Below are 15,992 nucleotides of genomic sequence, written 5' to 3' on the forward strand. Positions count from 1 at the left end.
TATGGTTAGTGCAGCAGGTAGGTAGAGACAGGGTGTCCTCCACTTGACAAGGATGCTGAGCCACAGAGAACTTAGGGGACTGGCCAGAGACCACATCGTGGTGGGAGGGGACATACCTTCAGCTCTGCACACGCACTGTGAGTAGGTGTGTTCACACTTGGTGACCCGTGTGAATTTCTTGCCTTTTTTGTAAAAGAAATGACAAATTGCCCTGGTTCTTTTATTTTCAAATATCTAGTCAACTCAAAAAGACTATTGGAAACAGCAAAATTAACAAGCACACCCAAGTACAGAAATTTTAGCAGCACAACAATTCATGGGTTTGCTGTTTCTTTTTCCTTGATGAGAGTATTGTATAGACGTGGGGATTCAGGCTCTCTCGGATTCAGATGCTTGGCTCTGTAAGACGGTAATGGGAATCCCAGGACTAAGGAGTCTGTATTCGAGGGGAAGAAAGGCAGAGAGTTCTTGGATGAGTATATATTTCCTAAATTAAAGTTATCCAAGAATAAACATTACCAGCTAACACTTGCAGGTTGGTTTGTAGTGCACTAAGTATTTCATGAATTTTCAGATGTAACTATATGATTTAACATATTTAACATGTACTTAAATATTTTAAAATTATCATATTTAACAACTAATTTTGTGTTTAATAAATATTTAACAGAGGTCTTCTGATTTAAACGTTATGAACTCTCATCAGATTTTGAAGAAGACACTGGGGATAATTATGTCCATACTACAGACAAGGACACCCTGAGAACCTCTGAGGTCACAGAGTGAGGGGTGGAGCAGAGATGATTCACATGTTCTACAGAACCTAGAGCTTTTTGCAGGTCCTCTAGTTCCAAATACCCATCTCTCTAGTTCACTGGTGTCCAAAAGATACATAACATGAGCCACATATATATTTAAAATATTCTGGGAATTATATAAAAAAAAAAGATGAAAAGAAATAGGTGAAATTAATTCCGATAATCAATGTAAAAAATCTTGAGCTAGTTCATGTTCTTTGCGCCAGGTCTTTGAAATTGGTCTGTATTTTACATTTCCTACACATCTCAGTTCAGACTGACCACGTTTCAAGGTCTCGACAAGCCACACCTGCTGATGGGCAACCATGCAGGACAGTGTGGCTCTCACTTTTATGAGATTCTTGTAGGGCCCAGAGGAAGGCTGTCAGGGGCCTCTGACCTCATTGCTGGGCCCCCGTGGCTGTGGACCTAGGCGGGGGGCGGGTGGGATGGGCTTCAACACATTTTTGAATGCTGTGAACTTCTCATTTTCAGATGTGACTGTTGGAGCCTTCATGTCCGACAGTGTAGTTCTTCTAAGGTGAGATGCTTCTCGAATTCCATTCTTCGTGGTGGGGGCTGGAGTTTGGCGGTAGGGTGGTAAGGGGAGTTATTCCCCGTTAGTCCGTAATTCCGTCTGTCCTCTTCCTGGAGGCGAGGGGTGCTTGGAAAGTGAGGATGTTGCCTTTCTTTTCTCGTTCTTCTTATCTCCTATCCCAGAGTTCCAGCTGGTGGACCTTGAATGGCCTGCAGCTATGAGGTGGTAGCATCCCTGGAGCTTCTAGACAGAGCCTGGGGTGGCTTAAGCCCTAGGGATTTTGCCTCTTGCCTTGAACAACTGCTTCATTAACATGTGTGCACGATATGATCGTTTCCTATGGGTGCAGGACACTCAAGGGGGCTCTGAAGCACTGCCCTGTCCCATCTCTTAGTCCCGACCTCTTACTCCCTAGACACCTGGGGGCCGGGAGCCTCTTGCCCTTAGGACAGGACACCACTGCCTGCGGAGGCCAAGGTGAGGGACGTGAGCTCGTGAGCTCGGGCCCAGGGTTCCTAGAGCCCCTGTGGCCTGGCTCTCTCCTACAGAGGCTGTGGGCTGCCGTCCCGCTGTGAACCATCTCCAAGGATTTCTGTCTGTGTGAGTCAGAGGAGGCAGAATTACCCTTTGGAGTGGGAGCCAGCTCTTAGGTTTTGTTAATAACCTGATGGCAGAACTTTCTAAAACGGGCCAGTAGGATCTTAGAGCTGGAAGGGATCCCAGAGGCCATGTAGTTGCACACCCCAGATTCTTCTCATTCAGCAGTGCCTTCCTCTGAGTGCCTTCCTCTGAGTCTCCAGCGGCTGCAAGCAAGGCACAGGGCCTCCTTTTGAACGAGGTGCCCCGGGGTGGGAGCTTAGTAACTTCTGAGGGAACCAGTTAACCCCCAGGCAATTCGGAATGTTAAATTGTTAAGGAGGCAGGATAGCCTTAGGTTAGGAGGGTCAACTGGGGGGGGGGGCGGATGGCCTGGATTTGAACCCCTCCTCTGTTTGGCAGGAGGGGGGTTCCTGGGTAGGTCAGGTAACCTCTCTCAGTATTCTCACCCGTTAAAAAGGATAACGGCAGTACTTAGCTCACTGGGTTGGTAGAACTCCATTGAGTTAGTACGAGTTAGTAGTTCAAGCAAAATGCATAAGAACGGTCCGGTGGTCGATACGTGTTAGCAGTTAGATAAACTGGGCTAAATTCTGCCTCTTGATCCTGTATCTCGCACGTAACAGCCCTTCCGTACTTGACGGTGGCATGTGTGTCTCCCAAGCGGTGACTTCACTAAGATGACGCCTCCCTGTTGTTTTCATTATTGCCGTGTGATTAGGTCTCCGCTTTCTTCATCAACCAACCCTTCCTGTGGGTTGGCCGTTTCCTCTGAGATAAGCCAGCTTATGTACAGATAGATGACTGAAGTCACACTTCAGAAGCTGAGTTCGCCCACCACCCCTGTGCCTCTGTGCTGTCCTCCCCCTCTTCGTCACCCCGAGCAGCCTGCTCTGGTTTGTCGCAACTCCTCTTGAACAAAACACGATCCCCAGCTCTCGCAGTTGAAAACGGGCCCTCTCAAAACCGGGAGCGGCTGACTTAAGGTAGATCCTGGAAATTTTCCTTTTCGTCATTCTTGTATTTTATAAACTTCCAGCCGTGAGCTTCGGCCCAGAGGGGGTTTTCTCTCCCTCTCTTTCATGGCAACGCACGGCCTCCTCCTGGAGTTTTGCCCACACATGGATGTCAACGTCAAGTGAGGCAGTTACACGGCGACGGGGGCCCCAGACCCCCCAGCCTGGGGTGGGGGTGGGGGGTGAATCTGGTGAGGAGAGACCTTCCGGGGACGAAGGCAGGGTCCTTCCGGGGGAATGCCGGGGACGGCGTATCAAGAGAAGAGGCTTTAGGAGAGGGAATGCGGGGCACTGCCCGGCCGAGGTGGTCAGCAGAAGGCCCTCCTTTGTTCGGCTGATATCATTGACCTGTTGTGGTGCAGCTGCGTCTGATTCTGGGTGCACCTTGCAGAACAATAAACAAGTAAATGCTACAACTAGTGTTTGGTAAGTGCCCACCTACCACGTGCCAGGCACTGTTTAGGCACTCACGTGCCTTAACTCTTTTTGGTGGTTCTTGTTTTTTTGTTTTTTGTACTGAGGTAAATTTGCATACAGCAGAGCCCGCCCATGGAAGCATACTGCTTTGATGAGTTTTGACCAGTGTAGGTGCCCGTGTAACTGCCACCCCATGAAGATAAATAACATAGCTGGGAGCCTGGGTGGCTCAGTCAGTTAAGTGTCCAACTCGTGACTTCGGCTCAGGTCGTGATCCCACAGTTCACGGGTTCGAGCCCCACATCAGGCTCCACACTGACCGTGCAGAGCCTACTGGGGATTCTTTCTCCCTCTCTCTCTGCCCCCCCCCCCCCGCTCATGTGCTCTGTCTCTCAAAATAAATAAATAAACTTAAAAAAAAATAGATGAAGAACATTTCCATCAGTTCAGAAAGTTTCTTCCTGCCTCTTCCCAGTTATGCCCCCTCCTGATAGAGCAGTTCTTCCTGTTCTAAAATTTCACATGAGTGGAATTATATAGTATACACCCTTTTGGTTCTGGCTTCTTTCCCTCAATAGAGACTCATCTATGCTTTGTGTGTTGTTCAGTTCTTTTTTCCCCCTTACTGAGTAGCTGTCTGTTGACTGAATATACTGTAGTCTGTTCATTGGTTCTCTTGTCGATAGAACATATTTTAATTCTTAGGGTTTTTTTTTTAAATTTTTAAAGCTTATTTGTTTTGAGAGAGAGCGAGAGAGCGCGTGGGGGGTGCAGGGGTGGGCAGAGAGAGAGGGAGAGCAAGAATCCCAGGCAGGCTCCGTGCTGTCAGTGTGGAGTTTGAACTAGTGTGGGGCTTGAACTCATGAACTGTGAGATCATGACCTGAGCCGAAACCAAGAGTCAGACGCTTAACCGACTGAGCCACCCAGGGACGCCTAATTCTTAGTTTCTGTAACAGCTCCATGATATAGATATTTTTATTCTCATTTTACGGATGAGGAAACCAAGTGGCACTGAAGTTTTATTAGTTTTAAAAAAGAAGATCATCGTAGGTTGTGGTCAGTGCCGGGAAGATGATAGAGCAGGGTTATGTGGTTGAGGGCACCTGCCCGCATTGAGTCCAGCAGGGAAGGCCATGTAGACTGAGTCCTGTTAGAGGTGGTGGTGTGGGGTCAGCGGTGCCCTTGTCTCTGGCAGGTCTGCAGAAGCGAGGGGCCGAAGTCAGATCGCTGTGGGTGAGAGAGAGAAGGAGAAGCAAGAAAGGGGGAGGAGGGAGGTGGGATGTGTGTAGGCTGTGAGTGGCAGGGACCTCCTCTTGGAGCTGGGCTCCAAGATCGGAACAGGCCCCGGGCAAGGTTCAGCAGGGGACGTGGGCGAGGAGGAGCTCCTCGGGTCTCTTCTGGGAGCTTCAGGTACTCAGAGTGCAGGGAAGGCTTTAGCTGGGGCCCGTTAGAGAGGGGACAGGGAGGAGCAGGCAGGCGGAGGGACTGCTGAGGATGTCTGAGCGGCCAGGAAGGCTGGTCATCTGTGGTGACATCTGCTGATGAGCTGCTGGACGTGGCTGAACAACCGCGGGCAAGAAGGTCTGGAGACGTCAGCTGGCTGAGCTAGGTGGGCATCTCCGGCAGGGCCTAGCTGGCTGGCAACTTAGGTGGACTTTGAGTCACTTCAGAGTTTGGGTGGGACCCAAAAGGGAAGCCAAGCATGTGTATGCGTATGTACAAGACACAGCACGCCCGTTCTTAGGCCTCTAAGGAAGAGACTCCACATGTGTATGGGCTTGAAATCCTCTGGGCTGCCGTTAAGAGAAAAACCTTACTGAGATTGGTTTCAAGTACCTAGACCTTCGTTAGCTTCCTGGACGAGGCGGCTCCAGGGCTGTTTGGTAGCCTGGCATCTCCACCAGGGGTGTAGGCTCTTTGTCTGTTCCCCTGTGTCTGTCCCATAAGCGGCACCTGCCCCCGTTGGAAGCTGGGGTGATGGGAGCCGATACCACATCAGAGGACATCCTAACTGGTTTTACTGTTTGCTTGGAAGTACATACAGGTGAAATACAGATCTACCTTGACTTAGGAAGGAGTTAATGTTATGATAAACCCATCGTAAATTGAAAATATCATGAGTGGAAATGCATTTACTGCCTGAAACCTCCTGAACATCACAGCTTAGCCTAGCCTACATTGACTGTGCTCAGAGCACTTACATTTGCTGAAGGTTGGGCAGAATGATCCAACACAAGGCCTATTTGATAACACAGTGTTGATTATCTCATGCAAATTATTGAGCTCTACGGAGAGCGACCATCAGAATGGCCATGTGGGTACAGAAGATCTGGCTCTCTCGTGACTGGTTGCTGACCCTAGGAGCTGCACCCCCTGGTCCCCACACGATCATCCCACATAGCACCAGCATGCAAAAAGACCCAAATTCACAATTCAAAGTTCAGTTTGTATTAAATGCACATGGCTTTCGTCCCTTCATCAAGTAGAAAAATCGTTAAGTTGAACCGTCATAAGTCAGGGACCATCTGTATCAGGATCTGAACTGTCAGAGTCATCAGAAAGAAGTATTCCAGCCACCAGCTTTTTGGAAATAAAGTCTTGGGGCGCCTGGGTGGCTCAGCTGGTTAAGCATCTGATTTCAGCTCAGGTCATGATCTCACAGTTCGTGGGTTCGAGCCCTGCATCGGGCTTCACGCTGACCGTGCAGAGCCTGCTTGAGATTCTCTCTCTGCCTCTCCCTCATTGTGTGTATGTGGGGGCATTCTCTCTCTCTCTCTCTCTCTCTCTCAAAATAAATAAACTTTAAAGTCTTGGAAGCCTTTGCAGTGCTGTCCTTGGGTGCCCCTTTGCTTTTTTCTCCGAGGCTGGCCCAGCTCTGCCCTGCGTGAGTTTGCCTTCTCAGATTAGCTTGGGAGGGCAGGGCATGTGTCAGGGTGATAGGCTACTCTTTCTGTGCCACTTAAGTTCAAAGGAAATGGTGAGAGAGTTCAGGAGAGATTTTGGGGCTTTCTGTGGTCCAAAGACGATTCTTGGAATTGAAACAGGTCCGAGGGCCCGATCTGATGTTGGTGGGACATGTGCTTCTGAAGGTCCTTGTCCTCACGTTAAGAGGATTCTGCGTTGATAGCCTCTGTCCGTGTCCCTGTCAGTTTGCCAGATGGCTCCCCCTGCCATCATCTGCGGGGCTCTGCTGTGAGGAAGGACCAGGCGGCCTCCCCGACACGGTGGCCCCTGGGATGGTGGGAGGCAGAAAGGCCTTTCTTCCATGTGGTGACCAGGCAGGATGCGCCCTGGGCAGGGTGGAGGCTTTCATGGGGTGGAGACCAGCTCTCCCTGGTGCCTGTGTCAGTTGTATGAAACTTGAGGCCCCCTGTGGTTTTCAGCACCTTGGCCTATTAACACCTAGGGAATTTGAACACCTATCCTGAGGATGTCAGGACGAATTTGCTGGGATCCTGGCCCTTAAGGGGCCTGCAGGCTGGTGGGGCAGGTTTGGAAATAGATAAGGAACTTAATTAATAAGTGAGGGGAGGTGTGACTATAGTGCTGGGGCCGTGGGGGAGGGGACCCAACTACCAGGGGTCTTCGGGAAGGCCTCCTGGGAGGGGGAAGGCAAGCTGGCTGTAGAAGGACCCCTGGGGCTTTAGAGAGTGTCTCTGGCATTTGTACAAACACACTGACCAAGAGCAGGCCATTTGTTTTCTAAGTTATTTATAGCATCTTCTCAGGATGAACCCAGAAGAAAGTTGGAAGGTCCCAGCACATTGGATTTCTTTCAGGCACCGCTGGTGTCTGACTTCTGCCGGCCTCTCAGCTGGATTTGCTCTGGGAGACCCACAGTTCCCTTGTACTTGCCACAGCTGTCCTGATCTTGGCCCACATCCATGGCAGTGGTGGCAGCAGTGAAAACCCCTCCCCCCCACCCCGGGCCTCGTGTCTCCCTCCTTCCCTCTTTCTCCGAGGTCTTCCTTAATACTTGTGTCTCTGAGAGTTGTGTTCCTCTTTCCCATCTGTCTTGTCACCGCGGGCGCTCCGCAGGATCTTTGCGCACAAGGGAGGTCATTGTTCACAAGCCACTAAAGCCCCTTAATCTTGTTATGTCACCCCAGTGGCATGAAGGCCGGGGCTCCCTAGAGGTAAGAGGATCTCTTTGTGAGCCCTGGAGGGAAGAAGGTTAAGCCACCCGCTTAGGTGAACCGTGCCTGAGCAGGTGTTTACAAGGAGAATGGAATGGTGGGAGTCCCTCGGCTTTCCCTGGGCGACCCTGGGGATCCACGGGGGGCACAGCAGGGATGCTGTGCATCCAGTAAGCACAGGGTGGGGGGTTGAGGGTGGTCCGTGTTGGCGATAAGAGTGCGGAGGTTTATGGGGTTTCACTGGCTCCTGAGGCCAGCGGTTGATTTCTTCAGCTCCGAAGTGCTTTGCTGTTACCAGCTGGGACTCCATGAATCAGGTGCTTTTAGAAAAATACTTGATGAATTGAGGGGAGTAAATGGAGGGGGCGGTTTGACCCCGCGGATGGGACTGGAACTCTGTAGTTCTTGTTCCCGAGACAGTACATGCTTTGGGGGATTCCCCAAGGTGCATCTCTGTCTCCAGCCCTGGCATCCGCTGTAGGAACTCCTCTTAAATATATTACTATCTTTCTAATAAAATGGAAATCGGAACTTAATTGGTGAAATTTTAAATAATCACCCAACATCTGGCAGTTCACTTATGGCTTCAACCAGATGTGTTTTATTAACAACTGACTTGCCTTTATTACTGGGAAGCTAACCATTAATTTATTAGGAAATAAACCACTTCTAAAACCAGGAAAAAGTATTTACGGGGCACACTGGCCCTTCCCTCATGGGTAATTTCATGCTTTAATTAAATGCTGGGCTGAAGGCCTAGGATTTCTTTCGCCCGGTTAGTTCTTGTTTGGTTCCGAGAGAGCATGACTAAGTCACCTCCACCTCTCGACATGCAGGGCGAGACCCGTCATCACGGTGGATGTCTCCATCTTCCTCCCGGCCTCCATCAACATCACGGCGCCTCAGTGTCACGATGGGCTGCAGCCTGTGAACTGCCTGAATGTCACCGCCTGCTTTAGCTTCCACGGCAAGCATGTTCCAGGAGAAATTGGTAATGAGCCACTGAGCGAGGGCTCAGGAGGCCACCTTGGCTGGCGTGGGCTTGTGGGATTGTGGCTGCTGATGGGTTCTTCTGGATTCTTTGCCCTCCCTGTGCATTCCGACTGGTTTTGCAGGCAGCAGGCACGCAGGCCGGATACCCTTTCCCTCTGGGGTTCTTGCTTTTTTCTGCTTCCCATAGTTCCCCCTGTTTAGCATAACGTCCGGCTCTAGAGCGAATAACATTTGACCCCAAGCGTCCTTTCCCCACACGTGTGACCAGACTGAAACCTCACTGGGCCACAGGCGTCACAGGCCAGTGGGACTTGTGGAAAGGTAGTGACTGGAGCCTGGCCCTTACAGAACATTCCATTCAGTTAGAAAGAAGGAGTGGTGGGTATTTGGAGACTTCCCCTGAGCCTGTGGCACCACCAGATGTCAGGGCCTTAAGCCTGAGGAATCTGAGACCACGGGTCGATGGTAAGATTGGGATGCTGAGGTTTATGGAGGCTTAGGCCTGCAAAAGAGGGGGAGCTGCTTTGTCGGCTTCAGATGATTGGACAGAGACCCCCAGCCCTGCCGTGTGTCTCTGGCTGGGGAAGGCCAGCTTGCTAGCCCAGCTCCAGAGACGGCACCAAGCCCTCGAACAGGATGGGCTCCGTGTGGAGGAGAGCTCAGTGTGTGATCACCTGAAGGACACGAATCTGGAGCAGTTAGTTGTGCAGATCAATAGGTGCTTTGTTTTTATTTGAAAGGCTGATTTAATAATAGAAAACAGTTCTAGAAAAAAAATAACCCACAACACAATAAGGGCCTGGACTTACTGCCTTTCTTAGACATTTAAAAAATTTTTTTAAACATTTATTTATTTTTGAGAGAGACAGAGCACGAGTGGGGAGGGGCAGAGAGAGAGAGAGACACACAGAATCCGAAGCAGGCTCCGGGCTCTGGGCTGTCAGCACAGAGCCTGATGCGGGGCTCCAACTCACAGACCATGAGATCATGACCTGAGCTGAAGTCAGATGCTCAACCGGCTAAACCATCCAGGCACCCCAAAATGTTTTTTTTTTAATTTTATTCATTTTTTGAGAAAGAGCGCGAGCAGGGGAGGGGCAGAGAGAGGGGGAGACACAGAATCCGAAGCAGCCTCCAGGCTCTGAGCTGTCAGCACAGAGCCCTATGCGGGGCTCCAGCCCACGAACCATGAGATCATGACCCAAGCTGAAGTCGGACGCCTAACCGACTGAGCCACCCAGGCGCCCCCCCCCCCCAAATTTTTTTAATGTTTATTTTTGAGAGAGAGAGAGACAGAGACAGAGAGACAGAGACAGAATGTGAGTGGAAAAGGAGTAGAGAGAGAGGGAGACATAGAATGTGAAGCAGGTTCCAGGCTCAGAGCTGTCAGCACAGAGCCTGATGTAGGGCTTGAACTCACAAACCGCGAGATCATGACCTGAGCTGAAGTCGGACGCTTAACCGACTGAGCCACCCAGGCGCCCCTTCTTAGACATTTTTAGGATCAAGTTATCTTCCTTCCCTACTCACACTGGTCCCTGGACCCAGCAGTACCAGCCTCTCTGGGAGCTTGTTATAAATGCAGAATCTCAGGATTTGCGCTAGACCTCAGAATCAGAATCTGCATTTTCATAAGATCCCACAAGACCCGTGTGCACATTTATGTTCGAGAAGTGCTGCTGGAGTGTGTGTGTGTGTGTGTGTGTGTGCGTGCACGTGCCAACACAAACCCAGACGTGCAGAAATACGCTTCCATGTGCTGGTCCATTTCCCAACTGCACCTTGAATGCTCTGCCTTATTCGACAGTGGGCTAATCCTTCTAGGCTAAGGGTCTCATTGGTACTTTATCTTGATCTTCAGGTGGATTGAGTAAGTTCTGCAATCAAACCTTGAACTTTTTCGTATAAATATTTTTTAGAAGTACTTAGAAATTTCAAAATTGGATGTAAGCATACCATGAACTTGAGACTTGGTTAGTGACAGAGGAATAAGAAACGTTTTATGTGTAGCCCAGGGAGGAAAAGATCATGCTCAATGAGAAAATTGCTCTGTCAGGATCACATAGCTATCGGTGAAGCCAGGAATTGAATCCTGGCCTGATGACACCTGGTTTTGCTTTCCAAAACCTAATTGTTTAAAACCTCAGTCTCTAGGGAAGAAAATTTTTTTTCTATTGGTCCTGGGACTCCTGTGTCCTCTGCCTAATTAGATGGTGTGTGTTCTATCAACTACCAACTCCTGATGTAGTTGGACTCTATTAAAGAATGTTATAAAAGAATTGTTGAGTTGAAGGTTAATGTTGGTGTGCATAAAAATAAGCAGAACTCTTCTAGAACTCTAAAATAAGCAAGTGATTAATAGTTCTTGTGTGTGTTCATTCGACAAATGTTTATTGTGGGCCGACATGTGCCAAGCATATCCTCGTGGAGCTTCTAATGGGAATCGCAGAGTTTCTATCTCTCGATCCTGAAGCAGCATACACAATTCCCAGGCTCTTTAATGACCTCGCTGTTAGGGTGAAACGGAAGGTAACTTGGCAGAGCAGGAAGAGAGGAGAAGAAGCCCAAGATGTAAGTTCTGAGCAAGAGGGATTTCAGAGCACAAGGAAGGTAGTAGAGAAAACCCTGATTTGAAGTTCATGACTGAGCCAGGAGGAGATGTGGCTGTCTTCTCGTGCTGCTCCCCACCAGTGGGCCTTTCTGGGCTCCGGTCACTGGGGCCCCTTTTCATTGACCTCGAGGGAGAATTTTAATGAAGTCTAGGCTTCAACCGTGACCCTTGAAGTGTCAGGGAATAAAGAGCGAAACGGGCAGTTGGGGGGCACACGGCAGTGCCCCCAGCGGGCAGCGGAAGCAGGTGCTGGACGTCAAGTAGCCGCTTGCTTCCTTGACCTCCGTCAGCCACATGGGCTCATTGATGAACCCAGACATCCCTTTACAATCTAAGCGGGCCTTCCCTCACGCCTGTTTAAGGCTGGGGCTTCATGATCATGACAACTGGAGAATTTTGGTACTGGCAGGGCAGTGCAGAAAATTACCACATTCTGTTTTTCTTTGTCCTCCCCCGGCGTTCAGGGAAATGTGCTGTGTCTCCGTCTTTGCTGAAATCTGGTAAAAGACGAGCCAGCAGTGGAATATGGAGAGACTTGAGGAAGGAGAAATGAGCAGCCGCTATGGAAATGTGATAGAAATCAGGGAGGTGGGAGGTAGCTTGTGTGGGTCGCACTGCCCCGGGGTGTCCCCGAGCCCAGCACGGAAGACAGCGCCTTGGCCCTGCGTGGTCAGGAAGATCGGGTCCCTGGTCTCCAGGTGGTGGAGGGGTGGGGGCACCGTCATCCTCCAGCTTTCCAGGCTCAGCAGCCCAGCTGACCGGCTCAGTGTCACGGTCACGGCCTGGCCCGCGCCTTGGGAGCCCAGAGCCGGAAGCTGTGGAGGAGCCTTGCTGGTGGTGGTTCTGGCCCCGGGCTGCCTGGCAAATGAAGTCTTCCTCGGGCCCACCTTCCAGGCACCTCTCAAGGTCTGCATATCTGGGGCTGTGTCTTGTCCCTAGAACGGCCGCGTTGGGGCCGTGCGGCTGGCGCGGTGCGATAAAGAGGCACCCGTGGTGTGCTCGGGACTTCTGAATGGCTGTGAGGGCATAATCCAGCTGCTGGCAGCTTTGCCACAGGGCCTCCCTCGGGGTGGTTTTGGGAGCTATAGGAACTTCGTCTTACTTTAACAGTCTTGCCTCTGGTTTCTTCCCTCCTTGAGGACCCGATGGGGCTCAAGCATGTGCATAGAGAAGGGACACCATTCTCCCCTTTGTTTTCTGCGTTAGCAATGGAAAACCACAGCTCCCACTTGCTCTCAGGAGTATTCGGGGCCAGCTGATTTGCCGAGCCCCTGGAGGGGCAGGGGTGGCCCCTGGCAGTACTGTGGGGACGACACAGGCTCTCGGTAGGGGTGGCACTGCTGTGGCCCCTGTCATGGCAGGATCCAGTTAGGAAAGCAGCAACCAGTTACTGCAACAGAATTTAACACTGGGAACTGGCAAAGCAGGTCATGAAGGGCCTGCTGGTAACTGTAGGAAGCAGCCCCCCACTTCTGGGTCGGCACCAGGTGGGTGCACATTGTGGTCCCCAGTCCAGTTGTAGCCCGTGGGATCTACGTTCCGACTGAATCCAACACTGAGGGCGGGGCCCGGCCCCTGGAATTTAGCAAGCCTCCACGTGGCTTAGACCTGAGAACCACTGGTCAGGCAGACAAAGGGAAACGGTCACACTTGGGGTGAAATGCTTCCTTGGGGTTGTCAAAACCGAGAAGCTCAGGGGGCGCCTGGGTGTCCGACTTCAGCTTAGGCCGTGGTCTCCCGGTCCGTGAGTTCGAGCCCCGCGTCAGGCTCTGTGCTGATAGCTCGGAGTCTGGAGCCTGCTTCGGATTCTGTGTCTCCCTCTCTCTGTGTCCTTCCCCCACTTGTTCTCCTTTTCTCTCTCAAAAAAAAAAATTTTGGGGGGCGCCTGGGTGGCTCAGTCGGTTAAGTGTCTGACTTCGGCTCAGGTCATGATCTCAGTTTGTGAGTTCAAGCCCCACATCAGGCTCTGTGCTGACAGCTCGGAGCCTGGAGCCTGCTTCAGATTCTGTGTCTCCCTCTCTCTCTGCCCCTCCCCTGCTCTCTCTCTCTCTCTCTCCCTCTCTCTCTCTCTCTCTCAAAAATAAATAAACATTAAAAAAAAATTAAAAAAAATTTTTTTTTTTTAATTTAAAAAACGTAGAAGCTCAGAGAAGGGACCCTGCAGACCTGGGGACCTAAACCTCGGAGAAGGGCCCTAGCTGGTGCTGGCAGTGACTCCGAGGGGTGCAGGGGGGGGAACTGAGATTGGTATTAAGTGCTGTTGGAACCAGCTGCTGGGGAAAACTGTCGCTGGGTGAAGCTGATAGGAGTAGGAAGCAGGCAGGGAGATGATACAGTCCCTTCTCCGTCCACCAGCCTTGCAGCCTCCCTCGAGCTGTCCATCCGGGTAGAGCCGCCCACAGAACTGCTGGCAAAGCAGAAATGAGGTTTGGAGAGCCCCAGACCCAGCATCGCAGAGCAGGGGGGTCTGGAGCTGAGAGACAACAGCTTTGGAAACTGGGGCAGCAGATGGCCAGTCACATGGAATTACCGAGGCACCTGCTGGGCCGTTCAACAGATACTAAGTTCCTAGGAGTGCCACACTGTGCATTCCCTGGCAGCAAGGCAGAGGCCAGGTCGAGCCCTGGCCCTCACTGAGCTTGCACTCTGTCTGCAGGGAAGGAGGCAGACAAAAACCGCCCCTGCTCCCTCGCTCCCAGACCCATGTGTCTGGGTCCCTCTGTGCGGTAGGCCCCAAGTTCAGTGCTAGGGTGCAGGCGCACATCCAACGGCAGAGGTTCAGAGAACAGATTTATAACTTACTTCACCAAGCGGTTGAAAACAAGAGTTCTGCCCATCCCAGGTCTTATTGCTGACTTCATTCCTGGCCTGGGGAGCAGATTTTCACTCCTCGGAGCCTCCTGGCTGCTGTAAGTAAGGGTGGTGAGTGCTGTGCCTGAAGGGTCCTGCCCTTACCCACGGGCTGAGCCTCTACCTACCGCCTGACAGGGCTAATGCCTAAATGTGCTTGTCGGTCTCTGGAGGCTGAGGATCCAGCCGACAATTCTGGACTCTCACCAGCGTGCTAAATGAAAACCAGGAGAGGATGAGCCCTAAGTGGTTGTGTTTTGTGCTCTGATCTGGTGCCCCTGGTTTCCGTGGCTCTCAGCAGAGCTGTGAGCAAGCAGGGGTGCCTGCCCTCCCTCCAGGTCCTGAGAGATGGCACCAGGTCATCCAAGCCAGTAGCAGAAGTAGGGTTGTCCCCAGACCCTTCCTGTGGCTTTAGGGGGTGTGTCCCCTCCAGAGAGTATTTGCACACAGAGAACATTCTCTGAGCTCCTTGTGGTCTCTTGAGAAGCACAGAGATGGGATAATGAGGCAAATCCATGTTATATGAGGAATGGGGTCACCTCGTCTAATAATTACCACCTCATTCCTTTATGGGATGGAGAGAAAGCTTATGAAAGCTAGTAAAGGGGGAAATATCCTTTTTTTCCCCTTCCTTGGGAGACTCTGAGGGAAGCTCTGTAAGTCTGGAAGGAGGATTTATTAGTAGAATTTCACAGCTGAAACCATGTTGTGATGGAGAATGGGAATGAATCAAAAACTTGCTGGGACCCAGCAGAGCTGAGTTGATGTGAGACATCTGGCTCCCTCCTGGCCCGGGCCAGCATGGGGGGCCCTTAGGAGCCAGCGGGGGGCAGGGAAAGGAGGAGGCTGAAACATGACTTGGGGCTGGTCAGCTTTTCCATCAACATGACATCATTCGACATGGCATGGACACAAGCTGCCAGAAGGAAAACCTGAAGATGTGGACCGTGTGGTGGGAGCAGGCGCTAATCAGAACCAGAACCCTCTCCGGGATGGGGGCTGTCTGGCCTGGCTTGCATTAGGGGCGGCCACCCTCCCACGGGCTGAACCACGCCAGCTGATTGGCTGCTTCTCTGGGATCTCATCCACTTCTCAGGGACTCCCTTTCAGATACTCTTGGGGTTGGTACTGTTTAGGACTGCCAGTCGAACTCGGGGCTCCAGAATGATCACTACTTCCTGCCACGCTGGTGGCTAGGGTCGACCCTCCTCCCTTGGGCTGGGCTTCCCATGGTGAGTCTTGTGGTGGCTTTCTTCTAGAAGAGAGAGTTTGATATGGAGCCGACTTCTTTTTGTGTGATTTAAAATGTCAAAGTAAATTTTAAATCAAGGAGAAACATAAAGCAGGCGGGTCTAAAGATGAAAAGCTTCCAGAATGATCGCGCTTGGCGAATTGGATAATTCGGTCTGTCTGTGACTGTGTATTTTAAGAGTTTAGAAAAAATCTGATAGGTGAACGTGTTGGCATGCCCGCGCTTTGCCTGGAGCGGAGCAGCGGTCGTGGTCCTCACCTCAGTTTCTAGTAACTGTGGGTTGTCTCTGTCCCCGCCTTGAGTCGTAAGAGGGATCTGTCGGGTCGGAGAGTCTACGGCGAGATGGGGTTTCGCAGGTGTTTGAAAAGCATCCAGCACCGTGCTTGGCCCACACTGAAGGTTGAATCCAATCCCCTTTCCTGAGCTGCCCCATCTTAATTCGGATTCTCCCAGAAGCAGACCCGTGAGTCAAGGATTCGAGCGCATGTGGTCGACCCGGGTGACGATCAGTCCCAGCAAGGACGGGTAGGAAAGTGTGACAGTGAGACAAGAAAGGAAGGCAGCGATGCCCATCAGGGTTCTGCAGAGAAACAGAACCAACAGAACGTGTGTGTAGTAACACTGGAGTGTGGAGGCAGTCTGAAAGTAGAGTTCCTTCTTTTGGGGTGACTTTCGTCTTTTTCTCATAAGGTCTTTGATCCGATGAGGCCCACCCGCATTGTGGAGGGCAATCTTTATTCAGAGTCTACTGAACTAAATGTAATCTCATTTAAAAATACGTGT

The 15,992-nt window shown here is 51.2% G+C and overlaps 1 protein-coding gene across 5 annotated transcripts in view; it reads left to right on the forward strand.

The window, feature by feature from the left end:
• ITGA9 (integrin subunit alpha 9) overlaps nt 1-15,992 on the forward strand; it is a 368,133-nt gene that overhangs the window by 69,186 nt on the left and 282,955 nt on the right. For all 5 annotated transcript variants that reach the window (XR_007155622.1, XR_007155623.1, XM_047875114.1 and 2 more), the window contains exons 13-14: nt 1,293-1,338; nt 8,340-8,494. Coding sequence is in view for 3 of the 5 variants with exons in the window: in XM_047875114.1 (XP_047731070.1) it covers nt 1,293-1,338; nt 8,340-8,494 (201 nt within the window). In the remaining 2 variants the exon portion in view is untranslated. The remainder of the gene's footprint in view (nt 1-1,292; nt 1,339-8,339; nt 8,495-15,992) is intronic.

This window comes from Prionailurus viverrinus, chromosome C2 (assembly GCF_022837055.1).
Source record: "Prionailurus viverrinus isolate Anna chromosome C2, UM_Priviv_1.0, whole genome shotgun sequence".
NCBI lineage: Eukaryota > Metazoa > Chordata > Mammalia > Carnivora > Felidae > Prionailurus > Prionailurus viverrinus.